This window comes from Leuresthes tenuis, unplaced genomic scaffold, assembly GCF_036924035.1.
Source record: "Leuresthes tenuis unplaced genomic scaffold, fLeuTen1.0.hap1 SCAF_14, whole genome shotgun sequence".
NCBI classification, from domain to species: domain Eukaryota; kingdom Metazoa; phylum Chordata; class Actinopteri; order Atheriniformes; family Atherinopsidae; genus Leuresthes; species Leuresthes tenuis.
This window is the reverse complement of record NW_027325368.1, coordinates 1,280,001-1,307,102: the sequence shown is the minus strand read 5'-3', so window position 1 is coordinate 1,307,102 and position 27,102 is coordinate 1,280,001. Positions and strand designations below refer to the sequence as shown.

At 44.0% G+C, this 27,102-nt stretch overlaps 1 protein-coding gene across 6 annotated transcripts in view; it reads left to right on the top strand.

The window, feature by feature from the left end:
- The window catches only part of rasal2 (RAS protein activator like 2), a 90,195-nt gene that overhangs the window by 40,758 nt on the left and 22,335 nt on the right, over window positions 1–27,102 (top strand). For 4 of the 6 annotated variants that reach the window (XM_072363347.1, XM_072363345.1, XM_072363344.1 and 1 more), the window contains exon 4: window positions 16,600–16,706. In XM_072363347.1, coding sequence (XP_072219448.1) covers window positions 16,600–16,706 — 107 coding nt within the window. Of the gene's footprint in view, window positions 1–7,550; window positions 7,696–15,205; window positions 15,394–16,599; window positions 16,707–27,102 lie in introns of those variants that run through there. The other 2 variants (XM_072363349.1, XM_072363348.1) reach the window with 2 other exon arrangements.

Below are 27,102 nucleotides of genomic sequence, written 5' to 3'. Positions count from 1 at the left end.
TAAAAGATTAGATAAAGTTTGACTGTCAGAAGGAAACAGAAAGAGATGAAGTCTGGATCAGGACTGTAGACCATCACTAAAGTCATTATTTGATCATCCACACATGTTCTGACGGTTGCTGCTTATCAGGAAACAAACTTTGGTGAGATTGTCCAATCAGCTGCCTGGTAGGAAGTCTGAGAAGAGCGAGAGAGCTGTTTTTAACCTGTTTTTAACCTGGTTTTAACCTGCTGGCTGTTTTTAACCTGTTTTTAACCTGTTTTTAACCTGTTTTTAACCTGGTTTTAACCTGTTTTTAACCTGTTTTTAACCTGTTTTTAACCTGTTTTTAACCTGGTTTTAACCTGTTTTTAACATGTTTTTAACCTGTTTTTAACATGTTTTTAACCTTTTTTTAACCTGTTTTTAACCTGCTGGCTGTTTTTAACCTGTTTTTAACCTGTTTTTAACCTGTTTTTAACCTGCTGGCTGTTTTTAACCTGTTTTTAACCTGTTTTTAACCTTTTTTTAATCTGTTTTTAACCTTTTTTAATCTGTTTTTAACCTTTTTTAATCTGTTGGCTGTTTTTAGCCTGTTTTTAACCTGCTTTTAATCTTCTTTTAATCTTCTTTGGATCATGAGGCTCAAACTGCTGTTTGCTTTGTTAAATCTTTTAAAGACACTTTCGGGTTCTTTAAGTGTGTGAAGTGCCCCCCCCACCCATCCCTGAGTTCTGGTGAGAGTATTTGTGATTTTAGTGGGATAAACTGGGTTAAACTGGGTCTTTGCTGGGTTCGCTGCACAGTGGAGGATGTTTCTGCTGCACTTTCCTCCGACCCGGTCGGGATGTGGCTGTTATGGACCGACTCCTGAGGCTCAGGCTCGGCGCAGCGGGAGCACCGTCATGGCGGCCTGAATGCGTCCTCTGGTGTTTGACGTGTCCTCTGCGGGCAGGCGGCTGTTTCTACTGACATAATGAGGCGTTCGGGTGCAGCCTGTAATTTAGCAGCTCAGTGTGGGAACGTCGGCTCTGAGAGGGAATGTCTGAGGACAAAGCGTCCAGTGTCCGTCCGGCTGAAGGAGGTGGACTGACCCCGCCGGCCCCCCGTGGGATGCCTGAGCTGAGGGGATTCCCACACAGAGCTGCAGGGGTCCGGACCTGGTTGGACTGGACTAAACCGGATCTGGGCCCGGACAAAGGGATGTTCAGAGCCTCCAGGAGGCTGTGGTTCAGACTTCACTTTCATTGATGAGTTCATTGATCCGTTTGGAGGTCTGATCGATGACAGAGTCCTCGTTCTGCCACAGAGGAGCTCTTTCATTCACTGACCTCCTTAATCCCCCCTCACCCCTCCCCACCCAGCAGCCGGGGGGAGGTTATTTATATGTTAATCTGTCCACACAAACAGGCCTCCAACAGCCAGTTTAAAGTGGGTTTATACTGGGACAGTCTGCTGGGTTTGAACTGTGCTGGACTGGTTTAGCTGCTTTCATCACAGGTGGAACACAGGAAGAACCCTGGCTTTAAAGCAGTTTTAACTGGACTGAAACTGGCTTTAAAGCAGTTTTAACTGGACTGAAACCGGCTTTAAAGCAGTTTTAACTGGACTGAAACTGGCTTTAAAGCAGTTTTAACTGGACTGAAACTGGCTTTAAAGCAGTTTTAACTGGACTGAAACTGGCTTTAAAGCAGTTTTAACTGGACTGAAACCGGCTTTAAAGCAGTTTTAACTGGACTGAAACCGGCTTCAAAGCAGTTTTAACTGGACTGAAACTGGCTTCAAAGCAGTTTTAACTGGACTGAAACTGGCTTTAAAGCAGTTTTAACTGGACTGAAACTGGCTTTAAAGCAGTTTTAACTGGACTGAAACTGGCTTTAAAGCAGTTTTAACTGGACTGAAACTGGCTTCAAAGCAGTTTTAACTGGACTGAAACCGGCTTTAAAGCAGTTTTAACTGCACTGAAACTGGCTTTAAAGCAGTTTTAACTGCACTGAAACTGGCTTTAAAGCAGTTTTAACTGGACTGAAACTGGCTTTAAAGCAGTTTTAACTGGACTGAAACTGGCTTTAAAGCAGTTTTAACTGGACTGAAACCGGCTTTAAAGCAGTTTTAACTGGACTGAAACTGGCTTTAAAGCAGTTTTAACTGGACTGAAACCGGCTTTAAAGCAGTTTTAACTGGACTGAAACCGGCTTCAAAGCAGTTTTAACTGGACTGAAACTGGCTTCAAAGCAGTTTTAACTGGACTGAAACTGGCTTTAAAGCAGTTTTAACTGGACTGAAACTGGCTTTAAAGCAGTTTTAACTGGACTGAAACTGGCTTTAAAGCAGTTTTAACTGCACTGAAACTGGCTTTAAAGCAGTTTTAACTGGACTGAAACTGGCTTTAAAGCAGTTTTAACTGGACTGAAACTGGCTTTAAAGCAGTTTTAACTGGACTGAAACCGGCTTTAAAGCAGTTTTAACTGGACTGAAACTGGCTTTAAAGCAGTTTTAACTGGACTGAAACCGGCTTTAAAGCAGTTTTAACTGGACTGAAACCGGCTTCAAAGCAGTTTTAACTGGACTGAAACTGGCTTCAAAGCAGTTTTAACTGGACTGAAACTGGCTTTAAAGCAGTTTTAACTGGACTGAAACTGGCTTTAAAGCAGTTTTAACTGGACTGAAACTGGCTTTAAAGCAGTTTTAACTGGACTGAAACTGGCTTCAAAGCAGTTTTAACTGGACTGAAACTGGCTTTAAAGCAGTTTTAACTGGACTGAAACTGGCTTTAAAGCAGTTTTAACTGGACTGAAACTGGCTTTAAAGCAGTTTTAACTGGACTGAAACTGGCTTTAAAGCAGTTTTAACTGGACTGAAACCGGCTTTAAAGCAGTTTTAACTGGACTGAAACTGGCTTTAAAGCAGTTTTAACTGGACTGAAACCGGCTTTAAAGCAGTTTTAACTGGACTGAAACTGGCTTTAAAGCAGTTTTAACTGGACTGAAACCGGCTTTAAAGCAGTTTTAACTGGACTGAAACCGGCTTCAAAGCAGTTTTAACTGGACTGAAACTGGCTTCAAAGCAGTTTTAACTGGACTGAAACTGGCTTTAAAGCAGTTTTAACTGGACTGAAACTGGCTTTAAAGCAGTTTTAACTGGACTGAAACTGGCTTTAAAGCAGTTTTAACTGGACTGAAACTGGCTTTAAAGCAGTTTTAACTGGACTGAAACTGGCTTTAAAGCAGTTTTAACTGGACTGAAACCGGCTTTAAAGCAGTTTTAACTGGACTGAAACTGGCTTTAAAGCAGTTTTAACTGGACTGAAACAGTTTTAACTGCACTGAAACCGGCTTTAAAGCAGTTTTAACTGGACTGAAACCGGCTTTAAAGCAGTTTTAACTGGACTGAAACTGGCTTTAAAGCAGTTTTAACTGGACTGAAACCGGCTTTAAAGCAGTTTTAACTGGACTGAAACTGGCTTTAAAGCAGTTTTAACTGGACTGAAACAGTTTTAACTGCACTGAAACCGGCTTTAAAGCAGTTTTAACTGGACTGAAACCGGCTTTAAAGCAGTTTTAACTGGACTGAAACTGGCTTTAAAGCAGTTTTAACTGGACTGAAACTGGCTTTAAAGCAGTTTTAACTGGACTGAAACCGGCTTTAAAGCAGTTTTAACTGGACTGAAACCGGCTTTAAAGCAGTTTTAACTGGACTGAAACAGTTTTAACTGCACTGAAACCGGCTTTAAAGCAGTTTTAACTGGACTGAAACTGGCTTTAAAGCAGTTTTAACTGGACTGAAACCGGCTTTAAAGCAGTTTTAACTGGACTGAAACTGGCTTCAAAGCAGTTTTAACTGGACTGAAACCGGCTTCAAAGCAGTTTTAACTGGACTGAAACCGGCTTCAAAGCAGTTTTAACTGCACTGAAACTGGCTTTAAAGCAGTTTTAACTGGACTGAAACTGGCTTTAAAGCAGTTTTAACTGGACTGAAACTGGCTTTAAAGCAGTTTTAACTGGACTGAAACTGGCTTTAAAGCAGTTTTAACTGGACTGAAACCGGCTTCAAAGCAGTTTTAACTGGACTGAAACTGGCTTTAAAGCAGTTTTAACTGGACTGAAACTGGCTTTAAAGCAGTTTTAACTGGACTGAAACCGGCTTTAAAGCAGTTTTAACTGGACTGAAACCGGCTTTAAAGCAGTTTTAACTGGACTGAAACTGGCTTTAAAGCAGTTTCAACTGGACTGAAACCGGCTTTAAAGCAGTTTTAACTGCACTGAAACTGGCTTTAAAGCAGTTTTAACTGGACTGAAACTGGCTTTAAAGCAGTTTTAACTGGACTGAAACTGGCTTCAAAGCAGTTTTAACTGGACTGAAACCGGCTTTAAAGCAGTTTTAACTGGACTGAAACCGGCTTTAAAGCAGTTTTAACTGGACTGAAACTGGCTTTAAAGCAGTTTTAACTGGACTGAAACCGGCTTTAAAGCAGTTTTAACTGGACTGAAACCGGCTTTAAAGCAGTTTTAACTGGACTGAAACTGGCTTTAAAGCAGTTTTAACTGGACTGAAACTGGCTTTAAAGCAGTTTTAACTGGACTGAAACTGGCTTTAAAGCAGTTTTAACTGGACTGAAACCGGCTTTAAAGCAGTTTTAACTGGACTGAAACTGGCTTTAAAGCAGTTTTAACTGGACTGAAACTGGCTTTAAAGCAGTTTTAACTGGACTGAAACTGGCTTTAAAGCAGTTTTAACTGGACTGAAACTGGCTTTAAAGCAGTTTTAACTGGACTGAAACTGGCTTTAAAGCAGTTTTAACTGCACTGAAACTGGCTTTAAAGCAGTTTTAACTGCACTGAAACTGGCTTTAAAGCAGTTTTAACTGGACTGAAACCGGCTTTAAAGCAGTTTTAACTGCACTGAAACTGGCTTTAAAGCAGTTTTAACTGCACTGAAACTGGCTTTAAAGCAGTTTTAACTGGACTGAAACTGGCTTTAAAGCAGTTTTAACTGCACTGAAACTGGCTTTAAAGCAGTTTTAACTGGACTGAAACCGGCAGCTTAAAGCAGTTTTAACTGGACTGAAACTGGCTTTAAAGCAGTTTTAACTGGACTGAAACTGGCTTTAAAGCAGTTTTAACTGGACTGAAACCGGCTTTAAAGCAGTTTTAACTGGACTGAAACCGGCTTTAAAGCAGTTTTAACTGGACTGAAACCGGCTTTAAAGCAGTTTTAACTGGACTGAAACCGGCTTTAAAGCAGTTTTAACTGGACTGAAACCGGCTTTAAAGCAGTTTTAACTGGACTGAAACTGGCTTTAAAGCAGTTTTAACTGCACTGAAACTGGCTTTAAAGCAGTTTTAACTGCACTGAAACTGGCTTTAAAGCAGTTTTAACTGGACTGAAACTGGCTTTAAAGCAGTTTTAACTGGACTGAAACTGGCTTTAAAGCAGTTTTAACTGGACTGAAACTGGCTTTAAAGCAGTTTTAACTGGACTGAAACTGGCTTTAAAGCAGTTTTAACTGGACTGAAACCGGCTTTAAAGCAGTTTTAACTGGACTGAAACCGGCTTTAAAGCAGTTTTAACTGGACTGAAACCGGCTTTAAAGCAGTTTTAACTGGACTGAAACTGGCTTCAAAGCAGTTTTAACTGGACTGAAACCGGCTTCAAAGCAGTTTTAACTGGACTGAAACCGGCTTCAAAGCAGTTTTAACTGCACTGAAACTGGCTTTAAAGCAGTTTTAACTGGACTGAAACTGGCTTTAAAGCAGTTTTAACTGGACTGAAACCGGCTTTAAAGCAGTTTTAACTGGACTTAAACTGGCTTTAAAGCAGTTTTAACTGGACTGAAACCGGCTTTAAAGCAGTTTTAACTGGACTGAAACTGGCTTTAAAGCAGTTTTAACTGGACTGAAACTGGCTTTAAAGCAGTTTTAACTGGACTGAAACTGGCTTTAAAGCAGTTTTAACTGGACTGAAACTGGCTTTAAAGCAGTTTTAACTGGACTGAAACTGGCTTTAAAGCAGTTTTAACTGCACTGAAACTGGCTTTAAAGCAGTTTTAACTGGACTGAAACTGGCTTTAAAGCAGTTTTAACTGGACTGAAACTGGCTTTAAAGCAGTTTTAACTGGACTGAAACTGGCTTTAAAGCAGTTTTAACTGGGTTGGGTTTCTTCTTAGTTTAACAGTGAGTCTTTGCTTCGGTTCGCTGGTTTCGTGCCGTTCGTTCGGTACATTTTGGGTTCAGGTTGTGCATCTGGCAGCAGGATTAATCTTTTCAGTGTGAATGTAACTGATGTTTGAACTGAACCAGAGTGAAATGAAGCACTGCTCTTCCTCAGCAGTTTATACAGCGTCGGCTGTAATTTTCCAGCCTAATTACAGTGCTGACCGGCTGGCTGCTAACCGTCTCGGCGTCCTCCTGCCGCTGTGGCGTTCGCTTCACCTCCAGCTGCTGACGTCCACAGACCGCCTCGCTGATCTGTGGCCTGTGTGAGGCCGCTGCAGGGTTTGGAGTTCAGGGTGCAGTCAGGGAGACTTCACTGCATTTCTGCCTTGAATCCGACCTTTCCAGGTGATTCAGCTGAGTCACATGACCCTCTGACATCATCAGGTTGATATCATAAAGATGGTCACGGTGCTGTGGCGCCCAGACGATGTTGATGTCTTCTGCTGCATGGGGCACGCTGTCAGAAAGCTGGAGCCCAGCTGGAGCTCAGCTGGAGCCCAGCTGGAGCTCAGCTGGAGCTCAGCTGGAGCTCAGCTGGAGCTCAGCTGGAGCTCAGCTGGAGCTCAGCCTGATGTTCTCCTAAACATCTGATCCTCTGCAGTAACCACGCAGGTTTGTTAGAGTCTCCGAGGTTAAAGGTGAGAAGCTGAGTCTCATGATGATGACGAGTCTGAAAGAGAGCACCGGGCGGTGAACTTTTCCGTCTTTGTTTAGAAAAGCTGCTTCCTTCTCCGCCGCCTGAAACGCGTCGAGGTGTTTCAGACGCTGATGGAATCACAGAAAACTGTGGTTGATCAGCTGAAGTTCTGTTGGATGTGATCTGAATGTGGATTCATCATCTTCTCCAGCTGTTGCTGTGAAACTTGTTGTTGTTTTGCTCAGTGGATGACTTGCAGCTGTGGTTGGCTGCTTCCTGTCAGCCCCGCCACAATAAACCCACACATCCTGCTGCAGGAACGCCTTCAAAATAAAAGAGAACAACCTGGGCTGAGATTTTTAACACCAGGTTTGAAGGAGAGTTCAGCAGCTGGTGGAGGATTCAGGATAAAACTTGGTATTGATCGGGATGATTAAAGTGTTTTAGTCTCTTTATTTAACTCTGCAGTTTCATCTTTCTCTTCTTAAACTCTGGTTTTATTTATTTTATGTACGACTCTAGGAAGTTTGAGGTTTTAAATCCTCTTCTTCTGAGCTTTAAGCTGCATTATTTTCACTTTATTGTCATGAATCGGTCTCATTGAGCTCAGACTGAACAAAGCATGAAGCCACAGAGATTTTAAATTAAAGTTCAATGAACCTAAAGTATATCAGACATTTCAGGCAGAATAATCAAAGCTTTAGTTTGAAGGCTGCGCTCAGAAGGCAGGGACTTTATTGTGAAAGGCTGGGCGGAAGTACGCGTGTCGGCGCGTGAGCTTGACCGCGTGAACCCGCTCGGACTGAATGAGAGAGTTACTCTCGGAGGACATGACTCCAGCGCTCCCCTGATGGACTTCCTCGGTGAGTCGGCTCCCTCCGCAGCTTCTCCCCGGTGTTCGGACACCGGCAGGCGGTCAGCTCGCTGCCCGGCTCGGCGCTCGCTCCTCCGGCTTCACGGGTGGCGAAAACACGCGTGAAGCGGCGGAGTCTCCGCCTGCCAGCAGGGACCTGCTGCTTCTGCTCTTCATATTCTGTCGTTCCAGCTTTAAAGTTGAATTATTCTGAGTCTGAGCAGCAGAGCGACCTCTGATCGATCATATTGATTAGAATCGGCAGATTTCGGCTTTTTTCCACCTTAACTCCGTGTTTTTAATCTTAGTTTGGTGTGAAGCTGAAACTCTGCAGCTTTCTATTTAAACTGAGACACTGATGAGAGGAAGATTTAACTTCTCTGATTAGTTTAAACAGCCCTGATTCCTCCAATCAGAACCCAGCTGTGACTCTGCACATGCTCAGTCAGACCCTCCCCCATCAGGAGGACTTTTCCTGAACATTTAACCTGCAAAAGGATGTTTTAAGGACACACTGCACACCATGCTGAGATATGCCAAGTTTTCAGCTAATAGCTCTTTGGGAATCACCTTGTTGCTGCAGAAATCCTATTTTCTGTCTGTCAAACTGTGTTTTCTTTGCTGTTTTTCATAGATGCAGCTAAAGAAATGGGAACAAATGATGTGTCTTTGTGACAAAGTGCCTAAAGATCCAGTTTAAAATGGCTTCTTTGCTAAGTTGTCTGTTCTGTGTCGACACAACACTGGTTCATCCCTTGAGTTAGGAGCCTTTTTTCTGCCTGAATGGGTCAAAGGTCAGAGTTAAGTGGCTGAACAAAGGAAAAACACTGAAAATGCTCAGGAACAAGGGCTGAAGATGAAGGAAAAAGCAGAAAATGTCCAAAGAGAAACTGTGAAAGAGCTTCAGAAAGCTGCAGAACTGTTGATCAGGACACTTTAAAGGCTTCAGAAAGCTGCAGAACTATTGATCAGGACACTTTAAAGGTTTCAGAAAGCTGCAGAACTATTGATCAGGACACTTTAAAGGTTTCAGAAAGCTGCAGAACTATTGATCAGGACACTTTAAAGGTTACAGAAAGCTGCAGAACTATTGATCAGGACACTTTAAAGGTTTCAGAAAGCTGCAGAACTGTTGATCAGGACACTTTAAAGGTTTCAGAAAGCTGCAGAACTATTGATCAGGACACTTTAAAGGTTTCAGAAAGCTGCAGAACTGTTGATCAGGACACTTTAAAGGTTTCAGAAAGCTGCAGAACTGTTGATCAGGACACTTTAAAGGTTTCAGAAAGCTGCAGAACTGTTGATCAGGACACTTTAAAGGTTTCAGAAAGCTGCAGAACTGTTGATCAGGACACTTTAAAGGTTTCAGAAAGCTGCAGAACTGTTGATCAGGACACTTTAAAGCTTCAGAAAGCTGCAGAACTATTGATCAGGACACTTTAAAGGTTACAGAAAGCTGCAGAACTGTTGATCAGGACACTTTAAAGGTTTCAGAAAGCTGCAGAACTATTGATCAGGACACTTTAAAGGTTTCAGAAAGCTGCAGAACTGTTGATCAGGACACTTTAAAGGTTACAGAAAGCTGCAGAACTATTGATCAGGACACTTTAAAGGTTTAAAGCTGCAGAACTGTTGATCAGGACACTTTAAAGGTTTCAGAAAGCTGCAGAACTATTGATCAGGACACTTTAAAGGTTTCAGAAAGCTGCAGAACTGTTGATCAGGACACTTTAAAGGTTACAGAAAGCTGCAGAACTATTGATCAGGACACTTTAAAGGTTTAAAGCTGCAGAACTGTTGATCAGGACACTTTAAAGGTCTCAGAAAGCTGCAGAACTATTGATCAGGACACTTTAAAGGTTTCAGAAAGCTGCAGAACTGTTGATCAGGACACTTTAAAGGTTACAGAAAGCTGCAGAACTATTGATCAGGACACTTTAAAGGTTTCAGAAAGCTGCAGAACTGTTGATCAGGACACTTTAAAGGTTTCAGAAAGCTGCAGAACTGTTGATCAGGACACTTTAAAGGTTAGAGGAAAGTCTGGAAGAAATGAGGACTCTGGGTCGGGACATTTTTTGGTGTATTTTATATAAATTTGGTTAAAAACGTCTCTGAATGACAGCAAATTGCTGCAGTCTTCTCGTGTTGCTTCGTCGTGTCACAGGACAGTGATGACATCACAGGTCACATGAGAAGCTGCTCGGCCAATCACAGCAGACTGCGCTGATGATGTCGGCTGCGTTCGGGTCAGATTTGGGTTACGAAGGTCGTCACTCCAGCTGTTCCCAGAACACCTGCTGATGTCAGCCGTCTCTCAGCAGCTGATTGGTCAAAGCAGCTGGACGGCGTACTGACCCAGGGTCATCACCTGAGATCCGTGCTGACTCTGACCCCAAAGCCCAGCAGTCAGAACCAAGCCCAGCAGTCAGAACCCAGCCCAGCAGTCAGAACCAAGCCCAGCAGTCAGAACCCAGCAGAGATGCACAGCAGCTCGGGCTGTTCTGATGACAGTTTTACTGTTTTCTGACCTTTGACCTGCTCTCAGTTTTCCTTCTGTTCGAGGCCGGTTCTGAACAGCGTTCAGTCCATTTCATCTGAGCTGGTACCAGCAGACAGTTGGACACGTTTCGTTATGCTCACATTTTCCTACTTTTATCCCAAACCCGTGTTATATGGATGCAGATTCACACGTGTGGAAAAGCTGAATCCAACTACTTCTGCAACGAAGGTTCTTTTGATCCGGTCGCGTTCAGAGAGAAAGTGTTCCTGCTCGTGGTGCCGCTGCGTCAGATCTGTCTGAATCAGAGTTCTGGTCCCGGTTCAGTTCCCAGCACTGGAGGGCAGAGATGTTAATGGATTCAGAGGAATGTGAGGAGAGGCGGCAGCTCCTCAAACAGCCAGTCAGTGAAAAGAAATTCTTTGAATATTTGTTGTGAAAGCTGAACAGTCGGAGCACAATGAGACGAAATAAACCAGTTTGACGTGGACTCCGTTCCACAAACTAACCTCCGACGAACATCTGGAGTCTTCCTGAAACAGCAGCTGGGATCAATAACTGATCAATAACAAACTTTAGCGAACATGAGACATCGGAGACGTGAAGAAGAGGCCAAAACGAGTCGAATCCACATGAGAGAAAGTCTGAAACTTTTCCCACATTTAAGTTGTAAAAAGTCTAAATGTGTTTTTCACAAACTTATTCCACCATATTTATATTTATATATATTATTATTCTATATAATTAATATTTATAACTAAACTATATGTATAAAGATATAAACTAAGGGCCAGAAAGCCGTCCTGCTGCCTCGTACCTCAGTCACTCCGACCTTTAACCGCCTTCTGTGCTCGGCCAGACCGTGGCATTGACTCGGGGAGCTTTGGTGGCAGCGCCACACCTTTTTCTCACCTGTCTGAGGTCGCCAGGTGCAGCAGACGGACCCGCCCACCTGCACACAAAGGTGGCGTTCATGTGGCGTCTTGTGTGCGCCGGCCTCTGAATGACATTCCCAGCATTCCTGCCTCTGCTGTCTGACATCACTTTCTCATTCATCCTCGCCTGGCCGTGTCCCGGCTCCTCCCACAGTCGGGGTCAAAGGTCAGACAGGTGCAGTCTCACCTCGGGGGAAAGCCTCAGGACAGACCCAGGTTCAGTGTTTGGTGCCTCACGGTTGATCCGTTCGACCTTTGCACAGGTGTCTGTTTAATCTGCTCAGGTGTGCCGTAAAGCCTGCAGAAACAGACCTGGAACACCTGACGGGCAGAAGCAGGTGACTGGAAGAGCTCATTATGGAGCACTGAACCTGCCAGAATATCAAATAAATACAAATCCAGAATCCAGGCTTAGATTCCATTACTTTTGGAAGGTTTTCCAGCTCAGTGATGTCACTAAATTCTGCCGTAAACTACTTAAAGGTCACCCACTCAAACCCCAGTTCGCTCTTCTCTTCAGAGGTGGAGGTGAGGCTGCCTTTAACCTGCCAGAAAGCAATATGTTTATGTTTATTTTTCCTCTTTTAATCGCTGACTTTTTAACGTCTGAGAGAAACTGACGAAGCTTATATTTATGTTTCTGCATTAATCAGACGCTTTTATCCAAAGCGACTTACAGGTAGGCAGGTAGGGTAGAAGGGGGCCTTGCCTAAGGACCCCTACTGGAGGTAGGGCCTTTCATTTGAACCCAGGTCTCCCACATGGAAGGTGGCAATCTTACCACCTCCAAATAAACTAAGTAAGAAGCCAAACTGAGCCCCAATCAGCTGGGAGCCTCGCTACACTATCCAGTACCAGGGTATATACTGCACAGTAGATTAATATGTCGGTGTGTTCAGGACCAGCTTCTGCTGCTCACAGTTTGAGGTTTTCTTTAACCCGACCCACAGCTTTCACACAGTCTGTCTGCTGTGGGAGTAACCCATCCTCAGCGGTTCTGTGTTTTTATTCTTTGGATTGAGGAGTTCTTTCGGTATTTTTCTGACTGATGGATGAGTTTCTCTGACACCTGATAACATCCTCTCTGAGCCTGGCTGCTCACGTTTATTTTTAGCAGCGTTTTCCCACGAGCCGTGAAACTGAAACGTGAGCGAATCATTCAGCCTGGAAATGTTCCCAAACTTGTCCCATCAGGAACAGAAATCACTCCTCACACATCCAGGAATTAGTCCGGACCTCTTGGTGCACAGCCGGTCGAGCTGATGTTGTTTCTTTCTCTTTGAAGCCCGATCGGGATGAGCAGAAACTGGAGTCGGACATTTAACAGCGCCGCCTCTGTGGCCCAGACTCGCGTCTGCTGGTCTCCAGTCTGTCCCACTCTGACTGTGACCCAGTCTGTGAAGGTCGGGGTGAATACTCTGGTGGATCTACCCAAACTATTGATTTTGCCGAGCCTCCTCGGATCAATATCTCGTTAGCAGCAGCAGGATGAGGTTGAAAACCTGAGCTGCTCACTGTTGGTCACAGAGCTGCTGGTTAGTTATATCGCCTGACATCCAGCTCGTCCATCAGGACCAGTGACTCACTGGTTTTATGTCTGCCTCCCCAGAAGTTCAGAGTTTTGGGCTAAATGAAGAGATTTGTTCTGGAGATCCACTGATGTGCTCATGCCAACTTTTATGTAATCCCACAATTAGGGATAAAAAACATATTTATCTCCAAACATCCCTCCTCCTGATGCTGATAACAGGACCATAGAACAGCAGCTATTAGCTTTCGAGCTAACATCCATCTCTGCTAACATCTGTTAGCTTCTCTCCTGCTGTCTTTGCTTTCAGAAACAGTTTTTAATGCAGCTGAAATCCTAACAAAGCCTCTTATTTTCTGTTTTATTGTCTGTTATCAGACAACTCAGTGACTCAGAAACACAAGTAACAGCAAGTTTAAGTGTCATATTGGAATATTTTTTAAAAGTTCGGGTAGTTCTGGTGACATTTCAACAGAAATTAGCCACTATATGTCCATAAGTTGCCTCAGCGTCCTTCAGTTCTCTGCTAGCTTCCTTCAGTTCTCTGCTAGCTTCCTTCAGTTCTCTGCTAGCTTCCTTCAGTTCTCTGCTAGCTTCCCTCTGTTCTCTGCTAGCTTCCTTCTGTTCTCTGCTAGCTTCCTTCTGTTCTCTGCTAGCTTCCTTCTGTTCTCTGCTAGCTTCCTTCCGTTCTCTGTTAGCTTCCTTCAGTTCTCTGCTAGCTTCCTTCAGTTCTCTGCTAACTTCCTTCAGTTCTATGCTAGCTTCCTTCTGTTCTCTGCTAGCTTCCTTCTCTTCTCTGTTAGCTTCCTTCAGTTCTCTGCTATCTTCCTTCTGTTCTCTGCTATCTTCCTTCTGTTCTCTGCTAGCTTCCTTCTGTTCTCTGTTAGCTTCCTTCAGTTCTCTGCTAGCTTTCTTCTGTTCTCTGCTAGCTTCCTTCTGTTCTCTGCTAGCTTCCTTCTGTTCTCTGCTAGCTTCCTTCTGTTCTCTGCTAGCTTCCTTCCGTTCTCTGTTAGCTTCCTTCAGTTCTCTGCTAGCTTCCTTCAGTTCTCTGCTAACTTCCTTCAGTTCTCTGCTAGCTTCCTTCAGTTCTCTGCTAACTTCCTTCAGTTCTATGCTAGCTTCCTTCTGTTCTCTGCTAGCTTCCTTCTCTTCTCTGTTAGCTTCCTTCAGTTCTCTGCTATCTTCCTTCAGTTCTCTGCTATCTTCCTTCTGTTCTCTGCTAGCTTCCTTCAGTTCTATGCTAGCTTCCTTCTGTTCTCTGCTAGCTTCCTTCTCTTCTCTGTTAGCTTCCTTCAGTTCTCTGCTATCTTCCTTCTGTTCTCTGCTATCTTCCTTCAGTTCTCTGCTAGCTTTCTTCTCAGCTAACAAGCCGACTGATTTACATTAAAATGCTAGCGGGAAATGTTCCCTTGTGTTTGTTCCGCTCAGTGGACTCGATATGTGAACCGGCTGCTTCTCAACTTGATGGCTCAATGCCACTGTTCATCCTGTTTCTGTTCACACTTAATTTAATTACTTTAGATTTACATTCAGGCATTTATCTGACTCTTTATGAAGTGAACAAAAACAGCTCTCACAGGTTTTTTCGGCTCTGGCCCTGATCAGCATTGATGGGAGCACAAGGAGCTGCACACTGGGTCACATTTTCTTTAGAGAAAACACGTTATAAATGATAAAAGCTTATCAGATAACTCCTGACACCCTCTCACCTCTAAAGACGACATCACTGAGTTTTAAATCTCAGAGTAACACTTTGTAAGACTAGATTTTACTGAGATTATTTCCCATCATGCACCTGGTGGCGCCGTAGGGACATTCGTGCTGTTGCCATAATGCAGTTATTTGCTCTTGAACCGCGTGTTTGCCTCATCTCCATGGTTACCCTCAGCCACAGCTGTTTGGAAGTGACAACAGCGCACGTGTTGGTTTAAAATGCAGGATGCAAGTGTCGTCACAGTCTGATGCACGTAATGTGGGAGGAGCTAGCTTACCGCGGCACTAGCAGCGCCGTGAGGACTCGCTCACTCAACATCTGCTGTGGGAACAAACGACTGCTTCAGTTAAATCAACTTTAAAGTCCTTTAAGATGCTCCTTTAAGGCAAAGTTTGACCGTTTCAGGGTGAAAGCTGAGTTTTGTTCACATTAAAGTGGAATAAAGTCTGAATAATCGTAAGAATCGCAGTTTTCTGGATCATCCTGCAGCGCCTCACCTAAACCCTGAACCCAAGTGTTCAGAAATCACTGTGTGTGCTGGTTCTGCTCCAGCACGTGCACGCACACACGTGCACGCTGTGACACACAGTTGATAGCTGCAGCCTCCAGAGTTGTGTCCCACATCAGCCGGCTGAGAGGAAACTTATTCAGTGATTATCGTGCGAGCGCAGCGGCGACATGCAGCTCAGAGGAGGAGAAGAAGAAGAGGGAGGGAGGGAGGCTGCGAATGAGCAGCTGCAGAGAGAAGAAGAGGAGGAGGAGGATTGATTGAATAAATGCAGTAAAACCTCTGAGGGAAGGAGAGGGAGGGAGAGGAGGGCTGAGTGGAGAGAGAGGATGAGGAGAGGAAAGGATGCGGTGGTGAGGAGGGAGAGGCAGGTCGGGGGAAGCCGGAGGATGTTGATGGGACGAAGACGGATGTTTGAGCTTCTCCTCATTGGCTGACAGGTGGCGGCTGCTTCGGCCAATCCCGTCTGACCCTGTGTGTGTGTGTGCGTCCTCTCCTCAGATGATGGGGAACAGCTGCGATCGAGGTACCGTGTCTCTGTATGTTTCTGTCATGTGACCGACCCGGCGCACCTGGCTTCCTGCCGCATGTTGCCTTAACTTTGTGTCAGCGGCGAGGACGGTCCCCACGGAGACGTCCTCGCCGCTCTTCCTCCACCATCGGGGCTGTGTGTGTGTGCATGAAAGTTTGCTTGGCTGCGGCGCTGCATGCGGCTGGAACCCGATCCAGACCTGAACGCTGCTGCATGCTGCGGCGCCGCCGCTGCCCGCCTCCCGCTGCGGCGCCGCCGCTGCCCGCCTCCCGCTGCAGGAGGTCTCCACATGTTCTCATGGCATGTAAACATCATGTTGGCTCCGCTCGCTGCTGATTGGACGGCTCCACATCGACCCGGGACTGTTGATTCTGGTGTTTAGCAGCTGGATCTGAACGTTAGCTCAAACGCTCCAAAGGGGCTTCTGCAGCTCCTGAATATTTGATTCTGTTCATTTGAAAGTGCTGTCGGTGTTTCTGTAAACTGTCAGAACTCTGAGGTAACGCTGCCACACCAGCTCAAGCCTGCTGGGGTTCCACAGTCCCATCTTTAAAATCAGAGTCTGACCTCTTTATGTCTTCATTCTGGGCCGAACCAAAACCACCAGAACTTTAACTAGTCTTTGTTCTTTTCTCCCAGCAGCCTCTTGATCCTGAAGTTTAAGCTAAATGAATATTTATCTGGACACAGAAAAGCTTTCAGAGAGTCTTGACCTGTTAGCATCGAGTTAGCAGCAGATATTACTGAGATGACATCATGATTTAAGGTACTTTTAATGAGAAATCTGACGGTCCTTTGGACCTCGGTCATCTATTGATGAGTCCAGGATGCTGGGATGTGATTAAATAACATCCTGACTGACAGTAATTGACAGATGAGCTGATAAAGAAGATAATTGGCCTCAGCAGACTGGATGTTCTCAACATGTTTTTGTTCAGTTTTGGTCTTTGAAAGCAGCCAAAAATGGTCCAGTTCTGAGCCCGGAGCTCGCTGTTCGGTGCAGGTCCGGTGATAAAATGTTCTGAGCTCCATTTTTTAAACCGATCAGTGGATTTTCAGCAACCGTCCGTCCTCCATCCAGACGACCTCCCCGTGTCTGAATGTCGTCGCTCATCCTCCGTCGTCCAGCTCACCGGCTGCTGATGATGATGGTGGCAGGGAGGAGGAAGATTCACCGTTTGTCTCTCTTTGTGTCGACAGAAGTGTCTTCGGAGCGATCTCCGAGGAGGAGGAGCATTTCTGGTTTGGGGAGTTCAGACAAGAGCATCGCGGTCGACAATCCGAACTCGTCTCCTTTCAAAGTGCCGGTGAGTAACCGCCGTGACCACGAAGCTTCTTCATCTCCGTGTGTTTAATCTCATTTTTAAAAGACTAAACCTATTCTGAACTCTTCAGAGGACTCGTCTCAGGCCTGTAGAGTAATAAACAGTCTAATCTCTGGTCTTTACTGGACCCGTCTGAGGCTTTTCCCGGGTTTTTGTTCCAGGTCTGGTCTGAGGTCTTTAGAGTAATAAACAGCCTAATCTCTGGTCTTTACTGGACCCGTCTGAGGCTTTTCCCGGGTTTTTGTTCCAGGTCTGGTCTGAGGTCTTTAGAGTAATAAACAGTCTAATCTCTGGTCTTTACTGAACCCGTCTGAGGCTTTTCCCGGGTTTTTGTTCCAGGTCTGGTCTGAGGTCTTTAGAGTAATAAACAGTCTAATCTCTGGTCTTTACTGAACCCGTCTGAGGCTTTTCCCGGGTTTCTGTTCCAGGTCTGGTCTGAGGTCTTTAGAGTAATAAACAGTCTAATCTCTGGTCTTTACTGGACCCGTCTGAGGCTTTTCCCGGGTTTTTGTTCCAGGTCTGGTCTCAGGTCTTTAGAGTAATAAACAGTCTAATCTCTGGTCTTTACTGGACCCGTCTGAGGCTTTTCCCGGGTTTTTGTTCCAGGTCTGGTCTTGGTTCTGTAGAGTAATAAACAGTCTAATCTCTGGTCTTTACTGGACCCGTCTGAGGCTTTTCCCGGGTTTTTGTTCCAGGTCTGGTCTGAGGTCTTTAGAGTAATAAACAGTCTAATCTCTGGTCTTTACTGGACCCGTCTGAGGCTTTTCCCGGGTTTTTGTTCCAGGTCTGGTCTGAGGTCTTTAGAGTAATAAACAGTCTAATCTCTGGTCTTTACTGGACCCGTCTGAGGCTTTTCCCGGGTTTTTGTTCCAGGTCTGGTCTGAGGTCTTTAGAGTAATAAACAGTCTAATCTCTGGTCTTTACTGGACCCGTCTGAGGCTTTTCCCGGGTTTTTGTTCCAGGTCTGGTCTTGGTTCTGTAGAGTAATAAACAGTCTAATCTCTGGTCTTTACTGGACCCGTCTGAGGCTTTTCCCGGGTTTTTGTTCCAGGTCTGGTCTGAGGTCTTTAGAGTAATAAACAGTCTAATCTCTGGTCTTTACTGGACCCGTCTGAGGCTTTTCCCGGGTTTTTGTTCCAGGTCTGGTCTGAGGTCTTTAGAGTAATAAACAGCCTAATCTCTGGTCTTTACTGGACCCGTCTGAGGCTTTTCCCGGGTTTTGTTCCAGGTCTGGTCTCAGGCCTTTAGAGTAATAAACAGTCTAATCTCTGGTCTTTACTGGACCCGTCTGAGGCTTTTCCCGGGTTTTGTTCCAGGTCTGGTCTCAGGTCTTTAGAGTAATAAACAGTCTAATCTCTGGTCTTTACTGGACCCGTCTGAGGCTTTTCCTGGGTTTTTGTTCCAGGTCTGGTCTTGGTTCTGTAGAGTAATAAACAGTCTAATCTCTGGTCTTTACTGGACCCGTCTGAGGCGTTTCCCGGGTTTTTGTTCCAGGACTCGTCTCAGGCCTTTAGAGTAATAAACAGTCTAATCTCTGGTCTTTACTGGACCCGTCTGAGGCTTTTCCCGGGTTTCTGTTCCAGGTCTGGTCTGAGGTCTTTAGAGTAATAAACAGTCTAATCTCTGGTCTTTACTGGACCCGTCTGAGGCTTTTCCCGGGTTTTTGTTCCAGGTCTGGTCTGAGGTCTTTAGAGTAATAAACAGTCTAATCTCTGGTCTTTACTGGACCCGTCTGAGGCTTTTCCCGGGTTTTGTTCCAGGTCTGGTCTCAGGTCTTTAGAGTAATAAACAGTCTAATCTCTGGTCTTTACTGGACCCGTCTGAGGCTTTTCCTGGGTTTTTGTTCCAGGTCTGGTCTTGGTTCTGTAGAGTAATAAACAGTCTAATCTCTGGTCTTTACTGGACCCGTCTGAGGCTTTTCCTGGGTTTTTGTTCCAGGTCTGGTCTTGGTTCTGTAGAGTAATAAACAGTCTAATCTCTGGTCTTTACTGGACCCGTCTGAGGCTTTTCCCGGGTTTTTGTTCCAGGTCTGGTCTGAGGTCTTTAGAGTAATAAACAGTCTAATCTCTGGTCTTTACTGGACCCGTCTGAGGCTTTTCCCGGATTTTGTTCCAGGTCTGGTCTTGGTTCTGTAGAGTAATAAACAGCCTAATCTCTGGTCTTTACTGGACCCGTCTGAGGCTTTTCCCGGGTTTTTGTTCCAGGTCTGGTCTGAGGTCTTTAGAGTAATAAACAGTCTAATCTCTGGTCTTTACTGGACCCGTCTGAGGCTTTTCCCGGGTTTTGTTCCAGGTCTGGTCTCAGGTCTTTAGAGTAATAAACAGTCTAATCTCTGGTCTTTACTGGACCCGTCTGAGGCTTTTCCCGGGTTTTTGTTCCAGGTCTGGTCTGAGGTCCTTAGAGTAATAAACAGTCTAATCTCTGGTCTTTACTGGACCCGTCTGAGGCTTTTCCCGGGTTTTGTTCCAGGTCTGGTCTCAGGTCTTTAGAGTAATAAACAGTCTAATCTCTGGTCTTTACTGGACCCGTCTGAGGCTTTTCCCGGGTTTTGTTCCAGGTCTGGTCTGAGGTCTTTAGAGTAATAAACAGTCTAATCTCTGGTCTTTACTGGACCCGTCTGAGGCTTTTCCCGGGTTTTTGTTCCAGGTCTGGTCTGAGGTCTTTAGAGTAATAAACAGTCTAATCTCTGGTCTTTACTGGACCCGTCTGAGGCTTTTCCCGGGTTTTGTTCCAGGTCTGGTCTGAGGTCTTTAGAGTAATAAACAGTCTAATCTCTGGTCTTTACTGGACCCGTCTGAGGCTTTTCCCGGGTTTTTGTTCCAGGTCTGGTCTGAGGTCTTTAGAGTAATAAACAGTCTAATCTCTGGTCTTTACTGGACCCGTCTGAGGCTTTTCCCGGGTTTTTGTTCCAGGTCTGGTCTCAGGTCTTTAGAGTAATAAACAGTCTAATCTCTGGTCTTTACTGGACCCGTCTGAGGCTTTTCCCGGGTTTTTGTTCCAGGTCTGGTCTTGGTTCTGTAGAGTAATAAACAGTCTAATCTCTGGTCTTTACTGGACCCGTCTGAGGCCTTTCCCGGGTTTTGTTCCAGGTCTGGTCTGAGGTCTGTAGAGTAATAAACAGTCTAATCTCTGGTCTTTACTGGACCCGTCTGAGGCTTTTCCCGGGTTTTTGTTCCAGGTCTGGTCTGAGGTCTTTAGAGTAATAAACAGTCTAATCTCTGGTCTTTACTGGACCCGTCTGAGGCTTTTCCCGGGTTTTTGTTCCAGGTCTGGTCTGAGGTCTTTAGAGTAATAAACAGCCTAATCTCTGGTCTTTACTGGACCCGTCTGAGGCTTTTCCCGGGTTTTGTTCCAGGTCTGGTCTCAGGCCTTTAGAGTAATAAACAGTCTAATCTCTGGTCTTTACTGGACCCGTCTGAGGCTTTTCCCGGGTTTTGTTCCAGGTCTGGTCTCAGGTCTTTAGAGTAATAAACAGTCTAATCTCTGGTCTTTACTGGACCCGTCTGAGGCTTTTCCTGGGTTTTTGTTCCAGGTCTGGTCTTGGTTCTGTAGAGTAATAAACAGTCTAATCTCTGGTCTTTACTGGACCCGTCTGAGGCTTTTCCCGGGTTTTTGTTCCAGGACTCGTCTCAGGCCTTTAGAGTAATAAACAGTCTAATCTCTGGTCTTTACTGGACCCGTCTGAGGCTTTTCCCGGGTTTCTGTTCCAGGTCTGGTCTGAGGTCTTTAGAGTAATAAACAGTCTAATCTCTGGTCTTTACTGGACCCGTCTGAGGCTTTTCCCGGGTTTTTGTTCCAGGTCTGGTCTGAGGTCTTTAGAGTAATAAACAGTCTAATCTCTGGTCTTTACTGGACCCGTCTGAGGCTTTTCCCGGGTTTTTGTTCCAGGTCTGGTCTGAGGTCTTTAGAGTAATAAACAGTCTAATCTCTGGTCTTTACTGGACCCGTCTGAGGCTTTTCCCGGGTTTTGTTCCAGGTCTGGTCTGAGGTCTTTAGAGTAATAAACAGTCTAATCTCTGGTCTTTACTGGACCCGTCTGAGGCTTTTCCTGGGTTTTTGTTCCAGGTCTGGTCTTGGTTCTGTAGAGTAATAAACAGTCTAATCTCTGGTCTTTACTGGACCCGTCTGAGGCTTTTCCTGGGTTTTTGTTCCAGGTCTGGTCTTGGTTCTGTAGAGTAATAAACAGTCTAATCTCTGGTCTTTACTGGACCCGTCTGAGGCTTTTCCCGGGTTTTTGTTCCAGGTCTGGTCTGAGGTCTTTAGAGTAATAAACAGTCTAATCTCTGGTCTTTACTGGACCCGTCTGAGGCTTTTCCCGGGTTTTGTTCCAGGTCTGGTCTTGGTTCTGTAGAGTAATAAACAGCCTAATCTCTGGTCTTTACTGGACCCGTCTGAGGCTTTTCCCGGGTTTTTGTTCCAGGTCTGGTCTCAGGTCTTTAGAGTAATAAACAGTCTAATCTCTGGTCTTTACTGGACCCGTCTGAGGCTTTTCCCGGGTTTCTGTTCCAGGTCTGGTCTGAGGTCTTTAGAGTAATAAACAGTCTAATCTCTGGTCTTTACTGGACCCGTCTGAGGCTTTTCCCGGGTTTTTGTTCCAGGTCTGGTCTGAGGTCTTTAGAGTAATAAACAGTCTAATCTCTGGTCTTTACTGGACCCGTCTGAGGCTTTTCCCGGGTTTTTGTTCCAGGTCTGGTCTTGGTTCTGTAGAGTAATAAACAGTCTAATCTCTGGTCTTTACTGGACCCGTCTGAGGCTTTTCCCGGGTTTTGTTCCAGGTCTGGTCTGAGGTCTTTAGAGTAATAAACAGCCTAATCTCTGGTCTTTACTGGACCCGTCTGAGGCTTTTCCCGGGTTTTTGTTCCAGGTCTGGTCTGAGGTCTTTAGAGTAATAAACAGTCTAATCTCTGGTCTTTACTGGACCCGTCTGAGGCTTTTCCCGGGTTTTTGTTCCAGGTCTGGTCTTGGTTCTGTAGAGTAATAAACAGTCTAATCTCTGGTCTTTACTGGACCCGTCTGAGGCTTTTCCCGGGTTTTGTTCCAGGTCTGGTCTTGGTTCTGTAGAGTAATAAACAGCCTAATCTCTGGTCTTTACTGGACCCGTCTGAGGCTTTTCCCGGGTTTTGTTCCAGGTCTGATCTTGGTTCTGTAGAGTGCAGTTTTAGTTTTGGGTCTTTAAAGTGCTTGGTGCAGTCCCAGATATTTAGTCCAGTAAACGTTTAGTCCTTAGGAGGACCAGAACACGTTAAATCTGGGTTCTTTGGGCTAGTAACTCGAGTCTAATCCCTGGAGTCCAGCTCTAACTCTTTAAAGGACGGTTCCAACTGGAGTCTTGGGTCTGTTGATGGTAGTTTCAGTTCAGGGTCCTTAACAGTCTTTAGACTCGGAGGAGTTTAGTTTCGGGTCTATAAATGTCTCGTCTCAGGACTAGGCCAGATTCAGTGTTGGTTCTGTTCTTTAGAGGATTCTGGGTTTAGGCCAGATTCAGTGTTGGTTCTGTTCTTTAGAGGATTCTGGGTTTAGGCCAGATTCAGTGTTGGTTCTGTTCTTTAGAGGATTCTGGTTTAGGCCAGATTCAGTGTTGGTTCTGTTCTTTAGAGGATTCTGGGTTTAGGCCAGATTCAGTGTTGGTTCTGTTCTTTAGAGGATTCTGGGTTTAGGCCAGATTCAGTGTTGGTTCTGTTCTTTAGAGGATTCTGGGTTTAGGTCAGATTCAGTGTTGGTTCTGTTCTTTAGAGGATTCTGGGTTTAGGCCAGATTCAGTGTTGGTTCTGTTCTTTAGAGGATTCTGGGTTTAGGCCAGATTCAGTGTTGGTTCTGTTCTTTAGAGGAGTCTGGGTTTAGGCCAGATTCAGTGTTGGTTCTGTTCTTTAGAGGATTCTGGGTTTAGGCCAGATTCAGTGTTGGTTCTGTTCTTTAGAGGATTCTGGGTTTAGGCCAGATTCAGTGTTGGTTCTGTTCTTTAGAGGATTCTGGGTTTAGGCCAGGCTCAGTGTTGGTTCTGTTCTTTAGAGGAGTCTGGGTTTAGGTCAGGCCCAGTTTTGGTTCTTCAGAGAATTAAAGGCTTGTTTCGGACCCTGATGCAGTTTCACCTTTTAAACCTGCAGCGAGACGCATTTTGTCCTCATAAAGTCTGTTTTTACTTTCTTTTTTTAAATAAACGAGAGCAAAGTCTGGTCTGGGCTCTGGGTCTGGGACCAGTCCAGCGATGGTTCTTCATTGCTTGGCTGGGTTCTGCTTCAGGTTCTGCTTCAGGTTCTGCTGCAGAATTAATTCTTTTTATTATGTGTGCGACTGGCTCTGAATGTTGAAGTGTGAGCAGATCGGTTCTGTGCTGTGGAGCTTGGCTTGTTTCAGGTCAGAACCAGACTATCAGAACCAGCCTATCTGAACCAGCCTAACAGAACCAGCCTAACAGAACCAGCCTAACAGAACCAGCCTAACAGAACCAGACTATCAGAACCAGACTATCTGAACCAGCCTAACAGAACCAGCCTAACAGAACCAGCCTATCAGAACCAGACTATCAGAACCAGACTATCAGAACCAGCCTAACAGAACCAGACTATCAGAACCAGCCTATCAGAACCAGCCTAACAGAACCAGCCTATCAGAACCAGCCTATCAGAACCAGCCTATCAGAACCAGACTAACAGAACCAGACTAACAGAACCAGACTAACAGAACCAGCCTAACAGAACCAGCCTATCAGAACCAGACTATCAGAACCAGCCTAACAGAACCAGCCTAACAGAACCAGCCTAACAGAACCAGCCTAACAGAACCAGACTAACAGAACCAGACTAACAGAACCAGCCTTGCAGCTCGCAGCAGGGCCCGGTTCTACTGGAAGTATTCAGAGTATTGCTGCTTCCCTTCTGCTGAGGAGCATCAACAAAGGAACCTAAGACGGACTATTTTTAACCGACACTCAGACGATCTAAAAACATTTCATCTTCAGCTGTCATCACTGCATCTTTGGGTCAAAGCCCGGCTGCAGCAGCTTCCTGCGAGCTGCTGATGAGAAGTGGATCAGCTCAGGTTAACACTCAGCTGTTGTACAAGTCTTTAGAGGACTCGCCCTGGAGCTTTACATCTTTGGAAAACTGGTCAAAGCAAAGGGTCAAATCAGACTTTACTTTGTCGAGTCCTTTTGTTCACGCCGGGTGTTTCAGGGAGTTTCCCAAATATCAGGTTTTTCAGGTCTGAAGTCTTTAGAGCAGTTCACCCGAGTCTCTTTGTTTTGTTTTTAAAGCGAAGTCTAAGGGACACTAATTCAGTTCAAGTCCGACTTCTTTCTCTGAGCATCTCATTTTTACAGAATCTGACATCTTTGGAAGGCTAGAAAAAGGATGAGGATTAGTCCAAGTCTCAGTTTAATCTAAGCCGAGTCACAAGTCAAGAGAAACAAAGGCTTATAGATAAAATCTCACGTTTTTAGATGCCGAGCTGAAGCAAAGTCCGAGGTCTGGTGGGGAGTCCGGTTCAAATGATAGATGATAAAAGAACAGGTCCAGATCTCAGGTGTTTTTATTGGACAGCTCTGACTTTTTAGAATGAAAAGATAAGTCAAAGTGTCTTTGGGAGCCCAAGTGAAGCATTTTGAGGTTTAGATCGAACCAAGTTTACGGTTCCTGAGTTTTTAAGTCTTTAGAGGATTAGTTGAAGTCCGGTTTCAGATCTTTGAACTGAACAAACTCATGACTGTTTAATTTCCACAAATCCTGAAACTAAAAGACCAAATCTTCCGTCTTCGCTCATTTTCCAGTCTGTAAAATCAACCTTTCATGAGTTTGGCCTGAAAAAGACACTTAAAACGATGTAAAACCAGTTAAAATCCGGAGCTCCTCTGGGAGTTTTCTGGTTATTGATGCTAGTTTTCTGGTTATTGATGCTAGTTTCTGGTTATTGATGCTAGTTTCTGGTTATTGATGCTAGTTTCTGGTTATTGATGCTAGTTTTCTGGTTATTGATGCTAGTTTCTGGTTATTGATGCTAGTTTCTGGTTATTGATGCTAGTTTTCTGGTTATTGATGCTAGTTTCTGGTTATTGATGCTAGTTTCTGGTTATTGATGCTAGTTTCTGGTTATTGATGCTAGTTTCTGGTTATTGATGCTAGTTTCTGGTTATTGATGCTAGTTTCTGGTTATTGATGCTAGTTTCTGGTTATTGATGCTAGTTTTTGGTTATTGATGCTAGTTTCTGGTTATTGATGCTAGTTTTTGGTTATTGATGCTAGTTTTTGGTTATTGATGCTAGTTTCTGGTTAGTGATGCTAGTTTCTGGTTATTGATGCTAGTTTTCTGGTTATTGATGCTAGTTTTCTGGTTATTGATGCTAGTTTTCTGGTTATTGATGCTAGTTTTCTGGTTATTGATGCTAGTTTCTGGTTATTGATGCTAGTTTCTGGTTATTGATGCTAGTTTTCTGGTTATTGATGCTAGTTTCTGGTTATTGATGCTAGTTTCTGGTTATTGATGCTAGTTTCTGGTTATTGATGCTAGTTTCTGGTTATTGATGCTAGTTTCTGGTTATTGATGCTAGTTTCTGGTTATTGATGCTAGTTTCTGGTTATTGATGCTAGTTTCTGGTTATTGATGCTAGTTTTCTGGTTATTGATGCTAGTTTCTGGTTATTGATGCTAGTTTCTGGTTATTGATGCTAGTTTTCTGGTTATTGATGCTAGTTTCTGGTTATTGATGCTAGTTTCTGGTTATTGATGCTAGTTTCTGGTTATTGATGCTAGTTTCTGGTTATTGATGCTAGTTTCTGGTTATTGATGCTAGTTTCTGGTTATTGATGCTAGTTTCTGGTTATTGATGCTAGTTTCTGGTTATTGATGCTAGTTTCTGGTTATTGATGCTAGTTTTTGGTTATTGATGCTAGTTTTTGGTTATTGATGCTAGTTTCTGGTTAGTGATGCTAGTTTCTGGTTATTGATGCTAGTTTTCTGGTTATTGATGCTAGTTTTCTGGTTATTGATGCTAGTTTTCTGGTTATTGATGCTAGTTTTCTGGTTATTGATGCTAGTTTCTGGTTATTGATGCTAGTTTCTGGTTATTGATGCTAGTTTCTGGTTATTGATGCTAGTTTTCTGGTTATTGATGCTAGTTTCTGGTTATTGATGCTAGTTTCTGGTTATTGATGCTAGTTTTCTGGTTATTGATGCTAGTTTCTGGTTATTGATGCTAGTTTCTGGTTATTGATGCTAGTTTCTGGTTATTGATGCTAGTTTCTGGTTATTGATGCTAGTTTCTGGTTATTGATGCTAGTTTCTGGTTATTGATGCTAGTTTCTGGTTATTGATGCTAGTTTCTGGTTATTGATGCTAGTTTCTGGTTATTGATGCTAGTTTTTGGTTATTGATGCTAGTTTTTGGTTATTGATGCTAGTTTCTGGTTAGTGATGCTAGTTTCTGGTTATTGATGCTAGTTTTCTGGTTATTGATGCTAGTTTCTGGTTATTGATGCTAGTTTCTGGTTATTGATGCTAGTTTCTGGTTATTGATGCTAGTTTTCTGGTTATTGATGCTAGTTTCTGGTTATTGATGCTAGTTTTTGGTTATTGATGCTAGTTTTTGGTTATTGATGCTAGTTTCTGGTTATTGATGCTAGTTTTTGGTTATTGATGCTAGTTTTCTGGTTATTGATGCTAGTTTCTGGTTATTGATGCTAGTTTCTGGTTATTGATGCTAGTTTCTGGTTATTGATGCTAGTTTTCTGGTTATTGATGCTAGTTTCTGGTTATTGATGCTAGTTTCTGGTTATTGATGCTAGTTTTTGGTTATTGATGCTAGTTTCTGGTTATTGATGCTAGTTTTTGGTTATTGATGCTAGTTTCTGGTTATTGATGCTAGTTTCTGGTTATTGATGCTAGTTTCTGGTTATTGATGCTAGTTTCTGGTTATTGATGCTAGTTTCTGGTTATTGATGCTAGTTTCTGGTTATTGATGCTAGTTTCTGGTTATTGATGCTAGTTTCTGGTTATTGATGCTAGTTTTTGGTTATTGATGCTAGTTTTTGGTTATTGATGCTAGTTTCTGGTTAGTGATGCTAGTTTCTGGTTATTGATGCTAGTTTTCTGGTTATTGATGCTAGTTTTCTGGTTATTGATGCTAGTTTTCTGGTTATTGATGCTAGTTTTCTGGTTATTGATGCTAGTTTCTGGTTATTGATGCTAGTTTCTGGTTATTGATGCTAGTTTCTGGTTATTGATGCTAGTTTTCTGGTTATTGATGCTAGTTTCTGGTTATTGATGCTAGTTTCTGGTTATTGATGCTAGTTTTCTGGTTATTGATGCTAGTTTCTGGTTATTGATGCTAGTTTCTGGTTATTGATGCTAGTTTCTGGTTATTGATGCTAGTTTCTGGTTATTGATGCT